At 44.5% G+C, this 13924-nt stretch overlaps 1 protein-coding gene across 2 annotated transcripts in view; it reads right to left on the bottom strand.

The window, feature by feature from the left end:
• Positions 1 to 13924, bottom strand: part of IQCA1 (IQ motif containing with AAA domain 1) — a 146466-nt gene that overhangs the window by 35146 nt on the left and 97396 nt on the right. Inside the window, exons 13-15 of one of the 2 annotated variants that reach the window (XM_004777557.3) lie at positions 11766 to 11848; positions 4779 to 4886; positions 1072 to 1271 (exon numbers count right to left, since the gene is read on the bottom strand). In XM_004777557.3, the coding sequence (XP_004777614.1) occupies positions 1072 to 1271; positions 4779 to 4886; positions 11766 to 11848 (391 nt within the window). The remainder of the gene's footprint in view (positions 1 to 1071; positions 1272 to 4778; positions 4887 to 11765; positions 11849 to 13924) is intronic. The other variant, XM_013048473.2, reaches the window with a different exon arrangement.

The following is a 13924-nucleotide window of genomic DNA, read 5'->3' as shown; positions in this document are numbered from 1 at the left end:
TAGGGACCATGAGGCTAAGAGAACAAAATCCCATTGCCATCACAGCCTCACTCCAGGGGTCAACATCATGTGGAAAAGGAAGGATTTCTATGGGCAACTGCTTGCATATAAGCCCCAGAGCCCCCCGAGAGCTGATGCACAGGTGACACCGTGCCCCAGATGTGGGGTGTCCTTGCTAGGCCATAAAAGCTGGCTGATTCGGCATTCTAGCAACTAAAAGTGAATTGAACAGCATAGAGACAACCTTCCGTTACTCAATGAAATAAAAATTAAATCTGTCCAGTTTTAACATTAAATATGAATATTCTGTTATAAAATGCTTGAAAACTTGGTAATCCATTTGTGAATATATCATCTCCCCATCTACCTATCCACACCTGTCTATTACCGTCATTACCCATTTCTAAATGATATCAGAGAATCTTTGCTTTTAGGGATGACAGTATCATTAGGTCTTACTGCTTCATTTTGCTGGCATAAGACAGAGATGCAGGGAAGTGATGAACTCTTCTAAGATCTTGGGACTGCGTAGTATATGGATCTTTTAGGGTATCCTGTCTTCCAGCCCAGAGATCATGGAGCATGGAACCCCCTGTGGTCAGCTTAGCTTCCTGCAGGCTCCTTGGGATCATCTGTGTGAGGAGCAGACATGCCCAAGGAACTACATACCTTGGAGACTCATGCCATGTGTGAAAGAACAACTGCCCCCCAACCCCTGCCCTAGCAAGTGGCTGACACTGTTACCAAAGGAAGGGGGGCTGGAGGTAGAAATTGTGGCTTTCGATTTCGGAGACATGTGGGGGCATTTCAGGGAGGATTCCTGCGGCGGGAGGAGGCTGATCTGGACAGGACAGTAGGGGTTATTTATGTAAAGGAAGGTGCTGTTTCTGCCCGTTGCATGCTCAGCCAGCTGCACAGTTAAAGTGATTTATAGCAGGATGCGATGGGGGGTACAGGAGAGATGGGCGTGTCAGCCTTCGGGAATCATCTGCAAGGGTCGGCGCTCATGGGTGTAAGGGGGTTAACAGCAGGATCTGAACATGTAATCTGAACAAGAAATGCAAGCAGTACCTTGACCACCACGTGCAGCATCATCTGCAGGCCGTTTTTGCCAGGGTACTTCCCCGCAATGTTGGCTGCGGACAGGTTGAAGAGGTTGGCTCCCGTTTCGGTGCAGATGGCGTGGACCAGCATTTTCTTCCCTACCCCCGATGGCCCTGCCAGCAGCAGGGATTTCACCAAAGGAGCCTTCTCGTGCACTGTTGCAGAACCTATAAGACGTAGAGGCAGAGGCTCTAAAATTGTGCAGAGAAGCTAAGTGGCACTGGAAAGAGCATCCCTCAAGGCTGTTCCTCCAGCGTGTGACCCCACTTTCTGCAACAGTGATGAATGTGTCCAAAGCATTTCTAACTGGAGGCACATCCCTGGTCTGAGCTGGGTGGTGACACCTTTGATTTTGTATGTCAGGGCTAGAGGTGGGGGCCACGAACCATCCTGCTTATTCTGCACATGCCTTCCCTGCTGCCCCTTTCCCTAGAATTTTTCCCAAACTCATCATTCTAAAGAGCATTCCTACAATAACTAACCTCTGGCGGTTTTTTTTTTTTTTTTTTTCCAGGCGGGGGTTGGGGGGCGGTTTCTCTGCTAGCTGCAGTCTTTGAAAGCTTAGGAAAAGGAATGCGGACATGAAGCCACAGCCGGAGAGGGGGGCTGGGAATGTTCCTTAGTGGTTCTCAGGAGAGAAAAGGGAAACGAAAGAGGCAGGTGTAGTGGCCAGACTTCCTTGATCTGCCCTCGGTTCCAGCCTGTTGATGAAGAGCCTGGAGTTACCACGCGGACACTCGGAGGTCAGTCACACTGTCCATTTCCTCCAGCCCGAGCGGGACTTGGCCTCCAGCATCTTCTGCCATCCCGAACACAAGTGGAGTGCACACTGGCGTGAAGTAATTATGATATGAAGTCCTGGAAAGTGCTGTGATCAAAACATCTCCTATCATGTGACTTTGCTTTGGGCAGCCACTGGGCACTTTTTGATGAACTGGAATATATATATCCAAATTACGATTATTATTGTGCTTTTTCTTCTTGGGTAAGTGAAAAGATACAATGAATTTATCAAATAATCAGGAATAATTTTTATGGTTACATAACATAATCTTGGAAGCCGGTTTTGAGCAAGTTCTGTTTAAAATGCAATGACACAGGGGGCACCTGGGTGGCTCAGTGTGTTAAGCCTCTGCCTTCAGCTCAGGTCATGATCTCAGGGTCCTGGGATAGAGTCCCACATCGGGCTCTCTGCTCTGCAGTGAGCCTGCTTCCTCCTCTCTCTCTCTGCTTGCCTCTCTGTCCACTTGTGATTTCTCTCTGTCAAATAAATAAAATCTTAAAAAAAATGCAATGACACAGACGGGCTTTATTTGTGGTCAGTGAGGAGCACAGTAATGTAATACGATAAAGGTTATTCTGTTGCTCACAATCGGAGAGGGACGCCATTCACTGGGTGGTCCGTGCAGCACAGGTATTGGGGGCTGGTGCATTCATGGCCCTGGCGAGGGGCTGGTGGGGAAAACTCAGGGCTTATTGTCGAGAGTTTATGGCTAGGACGGGAGCTGAACCTGAGCAGACGTGACCAGAACAGGAGGCAAATAGTGCTGAGATCTGTGCAAGCCGCGGAGGGTTCAGAGAAGAACCTTTTCCCAGGTCGGGGGATGGGGGTCTCAGGCAGGACTTCTGGGAGAGCATGGCACCTGAACTGGCCTTGGAAGCAGCAGAACTGGACCTTGTAGACACAGGGACCCTTGAGAAGATGCTGGGTGAGGACGCACAGTGACTGTGGGCCTGGAGAGGGAGGTCAGACGGGTGCTGGGGAGTGGCAGATAATTCTTGCTAGTGATATAGCAGGGGGACAGCAAGGGGCTGGGGATGTAGACTGATGCCGGCTTTAGGGGTCCCTGGAAGGCAGCTGGCATTGCAGATTTGCCAAGGGGGCGGGCTTGCCTTCCTCCTTCTTCTCCCTCCACATTCCGGGAGGCAGTCACATTTCTGGGAGCGTGTGCGGGTGAACGCTGACCAGATGCACCCTGGGTGCTCCCTTATCTGCCCGGTGGGCTCGGAAAGCTCATGCTTTGTCCTGGGAGCCCTGGTTGAGGTTCTTGGGGTTCTGGAGGCCAGTGGATGCTTCTGCTGCCTGGCCAGGGTACAGAATGGCCACACAGAGTGTCCTTGGGGCCCTCTGCAGAGTGGCTAGGTTGGCTGGGACCTGAACACAGTGCCAGCAAACACAGTTCCTGTTGTCATTGGATATGATTTTAGATTTATGAAATTTAAAGGAAGCACCTGAAGGCAGATCTGTGAATGTCCTTGTCTGTCTGGCTGGTTTGTGCCTTGCATACACACACACACACACAAACACACACACAGGTCCCGAGAAGAAATGCCTGTTGGCTCTGGGACCCAGGGAGGTCTGCAGCCTGTAGGGACTTCAGGTTCCTCATCGACAAGAGAAGGATTTAGGTGGGATGTTCCCTGAGTATCCTTCTTCTGAGGCTTTTAAGCCAGCTTGGAAATGACATCCAACATTTTGTTTCTTGGAGTCAAGGATCAAACATACTGCCCTTGTCGAGGACGTCTTAGGAGTTCCCGTAACAACATGCTAGGTCTTGAGGCTTTCAGCTCGACTGTTTTCCATCTCACTGTGATGAGGGTTGAGGGCTCATTGTTTCATTTGCATGGGCCTCATAAATATTGCATATTTATTTTGTGGACCCCTGAAGTATCATATACTTATATATATGATATGTTCCATATATATAAAATTGATGTTGACCCCCAATTGCACTTATTACTTCTGACATGAAATTAAAAGAGGAAGGGACCATTTCTGGCCTGTAGGTCTAAGTCAAAGTGGAACAATATTGTAAGTGCCCAAACTATTCTCATATTATTTTAAAGCCAGTTAAGCAAATAAAGCATGATTTCTCTTTCAGAATTGTCAACAGAGCCCAGCCCAGATGACCGAGGTCATACCCATAAAAAGGTTGTTAAAATGATAAGAGAGAAGGAGAGCAGCAGAGAGCTCTGTGACAGAGGGCCCCGCCCTTCCTGCACCTGTCGCCACACTGCAGAACGCTGGTCTGTTGGTCTGAACAATCACGACCGCATCTCACTTAGCAGTTAGAGTGGATATCAGTGAAAACTGGCAGAGCCTTAATCCTTTAGATTCATGAAACACACTTTCACTGGTTCATGAAAGGCCAGCTTTGTTAAGGACCTAGTAACAGAAGTCTGTGTGTAAAAGGCAAGCCTAACATTAGCCCTTTGTCTAATTTGATTAATTTTAATCGCAGGTGCTTGATTGCTGACGGGACCTTCAGCCCAGAATGTTAAGCAGGCGCTCAGAAGTGGTGCACACATGTCCCCCGTGCAGGACCTTCTTGTGCTCTCTGGGATCAGGGTCACAATAGAACTACCCTTCCTCAGAGTGGTCTGCATGAAAAGATCAAACAGGAAGATGCTGCCAATGTAGCAAGCAGTTCACCGCTGCCTCTAGGAGACGTGCAACGGGGGTGCCTGGGTGGCTCAGTCCTTAAGTGTCTGCCTTTGGTTCAGGTCATGATCCCAGGGTCCTGGGATTGAGCTCTGCCTAGGGTTTCCTGCTTCTCCCTTTTCCACTCCTCTTGCCTGTGTTCCCTCTTGCTGTGTCTCTCTCTGTCAAATAAATAAAATCTAAAAAAAAAAAAAAAAAAGGAAATGCACAACAGGGTGTGTGGTCTCTTTACCTAGTGGCAAGACCCCATAGAGGGCGATGAGCTGTCTGACGTCCAGGAGGGAAGGCATGGGTTCTATGGATACCTGGCGAAGTGTGGTCCCCAGGTAACTGTACTCTCCTGGGGGAACACAACCAGAGGGTAAGTCAGTGGAGACTGTGCTGGTCTGAGCGGCATGATCTTGGTACCTGTGAAACTAACACAGAATACACAGTCAACATGTCTGAGCAAATACAACGGTGTTGCCGGGAGACACGGAGAACACCTCTTCTCTCAGACCAAGGCCTTAGAAGACCCACCCATTCCTGAACTCTCCGCTCTCCAGGCTACTGTAACGGTACATTCTGTTGAGTAGGACACTAACCTCCTAGGATTTCCAAAATTGGCCTTGGACTCTAGAATACACGAAGCGGAACAAAGTTTTAAAATGAAGGACGTATAGAGTAGACTAAGCTATGGTAGGCTTTATTTCATTTATATTTCTATTCCAAGCGATGATATCTAACATGGGCATAAACTTTAAGTACAAATTATGTAAGATCAATGTGGAATTTGTACCGGAGCAGGGTAAATCTGAACCTAAAATACAATCATTTGAAAGGAAGGATATGAGTCTAATTTAGAATAAATAGAAACATCTCCTTTTGCGGGTCATATTCATTTACATTTTTATCATTTTCAAAGGATTACCAAAGGAATAATATAGAAATAAATCTTTACAGGTTTAATTAGAAGGCATCAAAGGTCTTAATTGTAACTAGTCATAAATCTGAAATGTTATTTTCTAACTAATTTAGATAAGGTCACCAAGAAAATTAGTTTGGCTGTCTCCATTTCTCACAAGGACGGACCCTTTATATGCTCAGACAGTTCTCTCTTGATTTGTACCGGAATCTGAAGGGAAAATATTCAATGCCCGAGTCATGGAATCTTGATCATTTTTTTAAAACTTTTTCTTTCTATAAGAAGTATGGGTCTTGCAGAATTTCGATGTTCTATACATATGTCCGACAGAATGCTCTTATGTGTACGTGAACTGAGAAAAGCTTTAAAGCATTTTCGAATGCTGAGAAAATTAGAATTAGAGATCAGATAATGCTTGCTGTTTTGTTGTGGAGGGCAGGCTTTCAAAGCTTCCATGTGAAAAAAAAAAAAAAGTCCTTGGCAAGGACAATGGGTATTGGTGGAGAGAGTGAGTGATAGTGAAAGCTTCCATTGCGGCTTCCGATCCCCGTGCTTTTTAATGAGCAGGTCATAAATAGGAGAGTGGTTAATTTCGCCTTCACTAGAGCAGGAAGAGATCCTGTAGCCACCATTAAATCCAGTGCTTATTGCTATAAACATGACATTAGAGGTGGTCTGAAAGTGACCCCAATTTTCCTGCTTAAATAAATCCATATTAATACCCTGATGCACCATATTTTCTAGAACCTAACAGATTTCATTTAGACACATCATATTAAATTGAATTAGTGGGTGTTGCTTCTGATGGAGCGAAGGACACCACCAGTCCCTTGCCAGGCTTTGGGACTCATCCTGAAAGCATGCTGCTGTGCTTTGCTATTCCTGGTGTGGATGCCCTAAACCCTTCCCACGTGCTCAGGCAGAGCTTAGAAACTTCAGGATTTCCCGCACAGATCCCAGGTCTTCTGCCAGAGAGGGAAGAAGGCGACGATGGATGAAAAGGCATTTAAGTACAAAGCATGAACAGGGGCAAGAAAGCCTACAATAGTGGATGGAAAAGGAACAAGGAATGTCTTACTGGTCAGACTGGGTTTCCTTACAATTCTAATGTGAAAGGCAGATCACCAATATCACAGTGTGTGACCTTGTTTGGAAATAGGGCCGTTGCAGATATGACTAGTGAAGGTGAGGTCATTAGGGTAAGTCCCAGTGCAATATGACTAGTGTCCTTTATAAAAAGGGCCATGTGCACACAGGTGTGAAGATGGGCACAGGGACAAGGAGACCTAGCAGAACGCCAGAGGCTGCAGCAAACCTCCAGGGGACAGGACAAGGGGTGAAATGATGAGGTCGTAGGAGCGCAGGGACAGCAGGGTAGCCATGCAGGAGGGCTGGCAGTCGGAGCAAGAGAGACTCGGGAGGGGCATGTGCAGAGAGGCTAGGGCAAGGCAACAGCTTCTCCTTCAGGCTCTCAGAAGAGACCACCTTGCCGACACTTCGATTTTGGACTTCTGGCCCCCGGACTGTGAGGGAATGTTTGTGACACCTGTTCCAGCAGCCCTAGCAAACTAGTACAGAAGGAGTAAAATAATGGAAGACCATGGGGACATCAAAGCAGTTAAAAAAAAAAGAGAGAAATTAAAAAAAAACATTTGAGAAATAAGGATGGGATCAGCCTCTAATGTTCCATTCTACCCCCGACACAGCATTAAAGAGAGTATGGTGAGCACTGTATAATAAGTCCTAACTTCTCAAACACGTTCCTCGGGGACCAGGGGCGAGGTCCAAGGGCAGATGTTACTGATCGGTGTTTGCTTCTCCCGACCCCTCGCCGCCAAGTGCAAGGATGTCCTGCCACCCTTACTCCAACAGGGCTGTACACGCACCGTCTCCCAACAGCGAGGATGGGCACGCGTGTTACACGGTGATGGGTCAGGAGTACGGACTGGTTCATAAACTGTATGTTGGATGCTGGCCGCCTGGCTTCCAGGACGAGGTCAGCCAGAGAAACTGCTCTAGGTCGACGTGCCAGGTATCAGCTATTCCGAAGCTCTGGGGGTTTCATGTGTGCAGACGTGTAAGTCATACCATCTAAGATAATGAGTTTTATCCTCTGTAGAGCAGGCTCTGAACACCAAGGGGAGTGTGGGAAACACCAGCTCTGGCCTCAGGTCAGTGTTCCCCCAAAGGCACAGGGACTGAAACATGGGTGGAGCCGGATAGTTTAGCAGAATATTAATTTGTGTCTGTTCTCTCTGTATTTTGGCCTTAGGCAGTGGCCCCGCACTCATGCTTCCGTAATGTGGATTGGTGGGGGAGGCCCCTAGAGATACCACGAAGTCTCAAGCCCTCCGGTTTGCAGTCCCTCTCCCTCCCCTCACCCCCCCAGCCTGCCAAAGCATAGGCAAGAATGCCACCACCAGCAATGGCGGTATATGTTCCGGATGCCCGATCTCCTACCTCACTATTTCCAGTGATTTAATGAGGCGGGTGCTGTGACTGTTCCCCTAATTGTGGAAACTGAGGCACAGAAGGATCACATAAAGGACAAGCCTCCTTCAGAAGGTGAGGGGTGGGAGAGGGGACATTTTGCCTTTCACATTTTATTTCTCTTAAGGTGTTATTTACTCATTCTTTGATTCATTATAATTTATTTTCCAAAGTGATTTTTCTTTTTATTTCTAATATTCCTTGAGTTTTGTCCACTCATTTCTGAGTTTTTCTAATTTCCATTCTATGTATTCTTTCATTTCTTCTATAATTCTCGTATGTTATGTTAGCTTGCTTGAACGAGTGGGTTCCATCTTTTTGTGATGTTAATTTGTTCCTTATTCTTTCTTTTTGATAGAAACGTTGTGTGGGCTTTGATCTTGGATGTTTCCATTGCTTCATTTCATGTGAGACAGTATTTCTCTACTTTTAGAAGAAGGCTTGGCACAGGGTAGCTTTTTAAATGTCACAGAGCCCCCTCTTCTGTCGTTTCCAGATGAATTAAAAGCGCAATGGTGTGCTTTTCTGAGGTGGTCATGCCTCTCCTAGTTCTGGCTGCCGCTGCTGTCTTGGTCTGGTCTACCTCCCTGTGAACGCCTGCTGGTCATTTTGGTGTTCCTTTGCTCTGTGTCCCCAGTGGCTTGTACTTTGGGATTTCAGGGGAGACCCTGTCATTTAGTTTTGGTTTAAATGTTGTCCGTAGATTTCTGGTTTTGCTCTCTGGCTGCTCTGCCAGTTTTTATGTAGGGATTTGGGGCAATCCACTGTCATCTTTCAAGCTAAGGAACTTAACTGGGAAAAAAATAAGGAAAACATGGAAACGCCCTCATGGCAGTTTGACTGATTTTGTTTTAGACTGGGTCGTTTTCTTTTTTTTCGATTTTTAAATTTAAGTTCTAGTTAATTAAAATGCAGGGCAATATTGATTTCTGGAATAGAATTTGGTGATTCCTCGCTTACATACAACACCCAGCGCTTATGACATCAAATGCTCTCCCATCTCCCATCTAGCCCTTCCTTCACCCACCTCTCCTCCAGCAACCCTCAGTTTGTTCTGTATCTTGAGAGTCTCTTTCTCTCTTTTTCCTTTTCTCCCTGCTTCCATCTGTTCATTTGTTCTGCTTTTTAAATATGTATGAGTGAAATCATACAGTATTTGTCCTTCTCTGACTTACTTCACTTAGCATAATACTCTCTAGCTCTATCCATGTCATTGCAAATGACAATTTCTTTTTGATGGCTGAGTAATATTCCACTGTATATAGACTACATCTTTGTCCATTCATCAGTTGATGGAACTTGGGCTCTTTCTATAGTTTGGCTAATGCTGATAAGCTGTTATAAACATCAGGGTGCATGTATACAGACCCTCCAGATCTATATTTTTGTAGCCTTTGGGTAAACACCTAGTAGTGTAATTGCTGGGTTGTAGGGTAGTTCTATTTTTAACTTTAGAGGAAGCCTCATACTCTTTTCCAGAGTGGCTGCATCAGTTTGCATTCCCAGCCACAGTGCAAAAGGGTTTCCCTTTTTTCACATCTTCATCACCATCTGTTGTTTCTTGTGTTGTTAATCTTAGCTATTCTGACAGGTGTGAGGTGGTATCTCATCATGGTTGTGATTTGCATTTCCCTGATGATAAGTGATGTTGAACATCTTTTCATGTGTCTGTTGGCCATCTGGATGTCTTCTTCAGAGAAATGTCTATTCATTCGACTGGGTCATTTTATTTTCTTTCTTTTATTTTTTTTTAAAAGATTTTATTTATTTATTTGACACAGAGAGATCACAAGTAGACAGACAGGCAGGCGGGGGTAGGGGGGAAGCAGGCTCCCTGATGAGCAGAAAGTCCGATGTGGGGCTCCATCCCAGGACCCTGGGATCATGACATGAGGCAGAGGCTTTTAGCCCACTGAGCCACCCAGGCACCCCACGACTGGGTTATTTTCATGTGAGGTCTGATTGCATTCACTTTGGCCTTAGCATCATGAAGATGCTGCCTGGAAACTGACAGATTGATGCAAAGTCCAAGATGGGTGAGAAATCAAACAGAAGATGAGAAATATATCCATCAGTTTATTTTTGGAGACTCCATCTTGTGCCAGGCACGTCTAAACACTAGGAATTCAGTGATAAGCAAAAATACAGGATATCAAAGGAAAAGACAGACAAGGAGAAGTCAGAGATCCCAACCACAAGGAAAGGAGCAGTGTTCTGTTAACGATGTCATGTTTTCATAAGAACAGAATTAACAGAGCTAAATCAAGGGAATCCAGGAGAAAACTCTCTGGTAGTTGAACAAGAAGCACATTAAATAAATAGAAACCCAATATACATTCCAGTATATGTCCTGGTAAAATTCTTATACTGTTAGGAAATACAAATGCTCCCAAGGCCCTAAGGAACTATGGATCTATTTCAAAGGCATTAAAATAACTATTTTTTGATCAGAGGGAAATGCCTTCCTGTTCCTATAGGCCAAAATTAGGTCAGTGTGTAATATAATACTATGAAAAAGAAAGATTCCATGTTTCTACACACATACCACAGCACATTAAAAAGAGGGTGGGGAGGACACTTCCTTCTAGAAAAATGGCACCTACTAGACATAGAAGGGATGATAGAAATAGATCCCCCCATTTCACAGCTACCCTAGTAGGAATCGATGCAGGCAAAGAGCCTCAATGGAGGATATAACCTTCAAGCCAGCTGGGAATGGAATCTCCAGAACCTGGAATAATTCACCCCAACCCCCGGTTTTTCATTAACTAGGAAGCAGAGAGTGAAGCTTAACAGTGGAGAAGTCTGGGGAATAGCACCTTAGCTAGTGATGGTACTTAGCATCCCCAGTGATGGGGCACACGTGACCCCAGTGTTAAATACTGAGAAGGACATAACATCAGCTATATAGTCTACTTTCAGAAACATTTAACCTGAATCAAGTTAAGAGCAAATTGTCAAACCACTTCTGAGAAGGGCAGTCTGTGGGACAGCTCGGGCTCTGACAATGTCAATGGGGGGAAAGACGTTGGGTTGGAAGTTGTTCTAGATTAAAGGTATGAAAGACGACTAAACAGATTTGAACACCATAGCCAAGGTCCTTGACTGGATTTTGGATTCAGAAAGACAAAATTGTATAAAGAACATTATTAGGACAATTGGGGCAGTTGATTGCTTACTAGGTATTAAGTAAGAACATTGTAGTAATGTGTGTGATTATTCTTTTGTGGTTATGTGGGAGAATGTCTTGGCTCATGGCTGATGTGAGAAAGCGAACATTATACCTGCATTGGGGTGCTGGGATTAAGAGTTTTAAGCTTTGAGTGTGTTTTCAGGTCATCATTTGTTTTTTAAAAATTGAGAGAAAACATTTGTTGGAGATAATGACAGCCTATGTCCCCCCCCCCCCCTTCCTCCCAGCTACTTCTGTGGTGACCCTTTCTGGAGGGAATTTCTCTTGTGAGAACTGTGTGTTGTTCAAGTTCCAGGGGCTGCTCCCTTGGGGCATTTGTTTAAACCTGAAAGTATGAACACTTCTTCATTTCCTCAATTTAACTTATGCCAGACAGAATGCCCCCAGGAACATGGCTAATAGGCTCAAAACCCTGCCTTTACCACATTCGGGGAGAAAGCCGGACCTGTGAGTTCACGGCACAGACTGAATTCAAATCCATTCAGTCCAACAAAAATCTACTACGAGCCACTATGGGCCAGGTTTGGCTTTGGACAACAACACAAATGAAACCTCTTTCCAGCTGTTGGGACTACAAAACCCAAGGAGTGACATAGGCGGGACATACATGTGTTAATTTTGGTGAGCCTTACCGATGTAATCAGAGAGGTTAACTTTCAGAGCCTGGATCAGCAGCCCTTCTTCCACCAGTTCCTTATACAGAGACTCAATGGTCCTGGTGATAAAGCAGACCATCTATTCCATGAGCAGACACATAAAACCAGCACTTCCGTTAATCGCCACATACGCAAAGAACTTCCACCAGATCTATTTCTAAGCACGTTGGTATGTATGCAAATAAGTTGATTTTTTGAAGCTTTTCTACCATTTGGGGGACATTCTCGGCTTTAAAAACAATACTTTTGCTCATCCACGTGTACGTCTGACGTTTCCCATTAATAAGAATTATATTCCTGGGCATCTGAGACCAGGTATAGCTCCTACAGCCTGCCCTTTCATTAGTCTTTGTGATGGCACTGATATGAATTAGAAATTGCCCAGTTATAGCAGCGCAATGGGCTCACGATTATATATTCAGTTAGCATCTGCAAGCCGTAGTAGATCATTAATCCTTTGTGAATTGATGTTTCCTTTTAACCCAATAGCATAGTAGTTTAGAAGAAATATCTATAAAGGGGAACTAATTCTACTACGAAAGACAAAATGTCTAACACAGTGAGTGTGATGATTTTTCTGGAAGATGTTATACATTTCCATAGTGTTTACAGATGTCCAAACCACTCCCCTAAGGGAGCCTTGGGCATACAGCCAGCACACTGGTAATTTATACTAATTGAGGAAAAAATCAAGACAGTATCCCACTTAATGAATGAAACTCCCAGTGAAATTAACTGGGGCTTGGCTTGTAGGAATATAGATAGGTCAAGCTCAAATATTGAGTTTAATTCTTTGAGATGTTTTGTCTATTCCCTTTTCATTGCTAGGGGCCTTATGCTTTAGTTCTACCCTAGTCTTTAGAATGAAGGATTGTAAAAATAACTATTTAACCAGTTCTTTGTTCTGTGATCCAGGTTAGTAGGATCAAGAATACCAGTTATATTTAAGCCAGATACCATTGAGATAAATGTTAATTAAATGACCCCAGTCTTTGATTGACTGGAATTGTATTCTTTCAAATATGTTTAAAATAGTGTTTAAATTAATAGCATTTAAAATTCTGCAGCGAATTAAGGAGGTTTTAATTGTAATGGGATTTGGGATAACAGTATCTGACCGGCAAGAAAGTACCAACTGTAGGTTTCTAACTAGAATACTGATTTAATATAAACATACAATATATGCATACAACTCTCAAGCACAGTTTGGGAATGTACCCCTGCTAGCCAGGGGATGACTAGGAAATACCCCCGAACAGGTGCACAATACGTGGTCTCCATTAACAAAACCCATGGGAAGAAAGGTATACCTTCAGAATGATTTCTGACATTCACTTATTAGAGACTGTATTTTTTTTTAAGATTTTATTTATTTATTTGACAGACAGAGATCACAGGTAGGCAGAGAGGCAGGCAGAGAGAGAGGAGAAAGCAGGCTCCCCGCAGAGCAGAGAGCCCGATGCGGGACTCGATCCCAGGACCCCAGGATCATGACCTGAGCTGAAGGCAGAGGCTTTAACCCTCTGAACCACCCAGGCACCCCAAAGACTGTATTTTATTTTATTCTTATTTATCTATTTAATTGAAGTATAATTGACATACAATATCTTATCAGTTTCAGATGTGTATCATAATGATTCAATATTTTTATACATTACAGACTGATCCCCATGATGTCTAGTCCCCATCTGTCACAATATGAAGTCATTACAATATTATTGACTATATTCCCTGTGCTGTATATTACATCCCCATGACTTACTTATTTTATAAGAAGTTTCTGTGTTTTGATCCCCTTCCCCTATTTCACCTGTTCCCCAGGGCTCCCGCAGCTGGTGACCACTAGCTTGTTTCCTGCACCTGTTTTGTTTTGTTTATTTTGTTTTTTAGATCCTAATACATTCCTTGAAAATATTTGAAAACCTGGGTCCTATTTATTTCCAATGTTAAAGCATGGAAGGGCCATTTTAGCTTAAAAATGAGCACTGAAAATGATTCATGAGTATCAGAGTTTGGCCAGTGGAGCTCAAGCAATGGAAATGCCCCTCAATGAGGCAAAACCCCATCCTTCCTTTCAAAGAGCACTTGTGAAGTGCCAGGGCAGGGCAGAAAATGGGAACCATCTCTGCCCTCCA

This window comes from Mustela putorius, unplaced genomic scaffold (assembly GCF_011764305.1).
Source record: "Mustela putorius furo isolate JIRA1106 unplaced genomic scaffold, ASM1176430v1.1 tig00003869_pilon_pilon_pilon, whole genome shotgun sequence".
Lineage (NCBI taxonomy): Eukaryota > Metazoa > Chordata > Mammalia > Carnivora > Mustelidae > Mustela > Mustela putorius.
The sequence above is the reverse complement of the archived record's forward strand: the minus strand, read 5'-3'. Positions and strand labels throughout refer to the sequence as shown.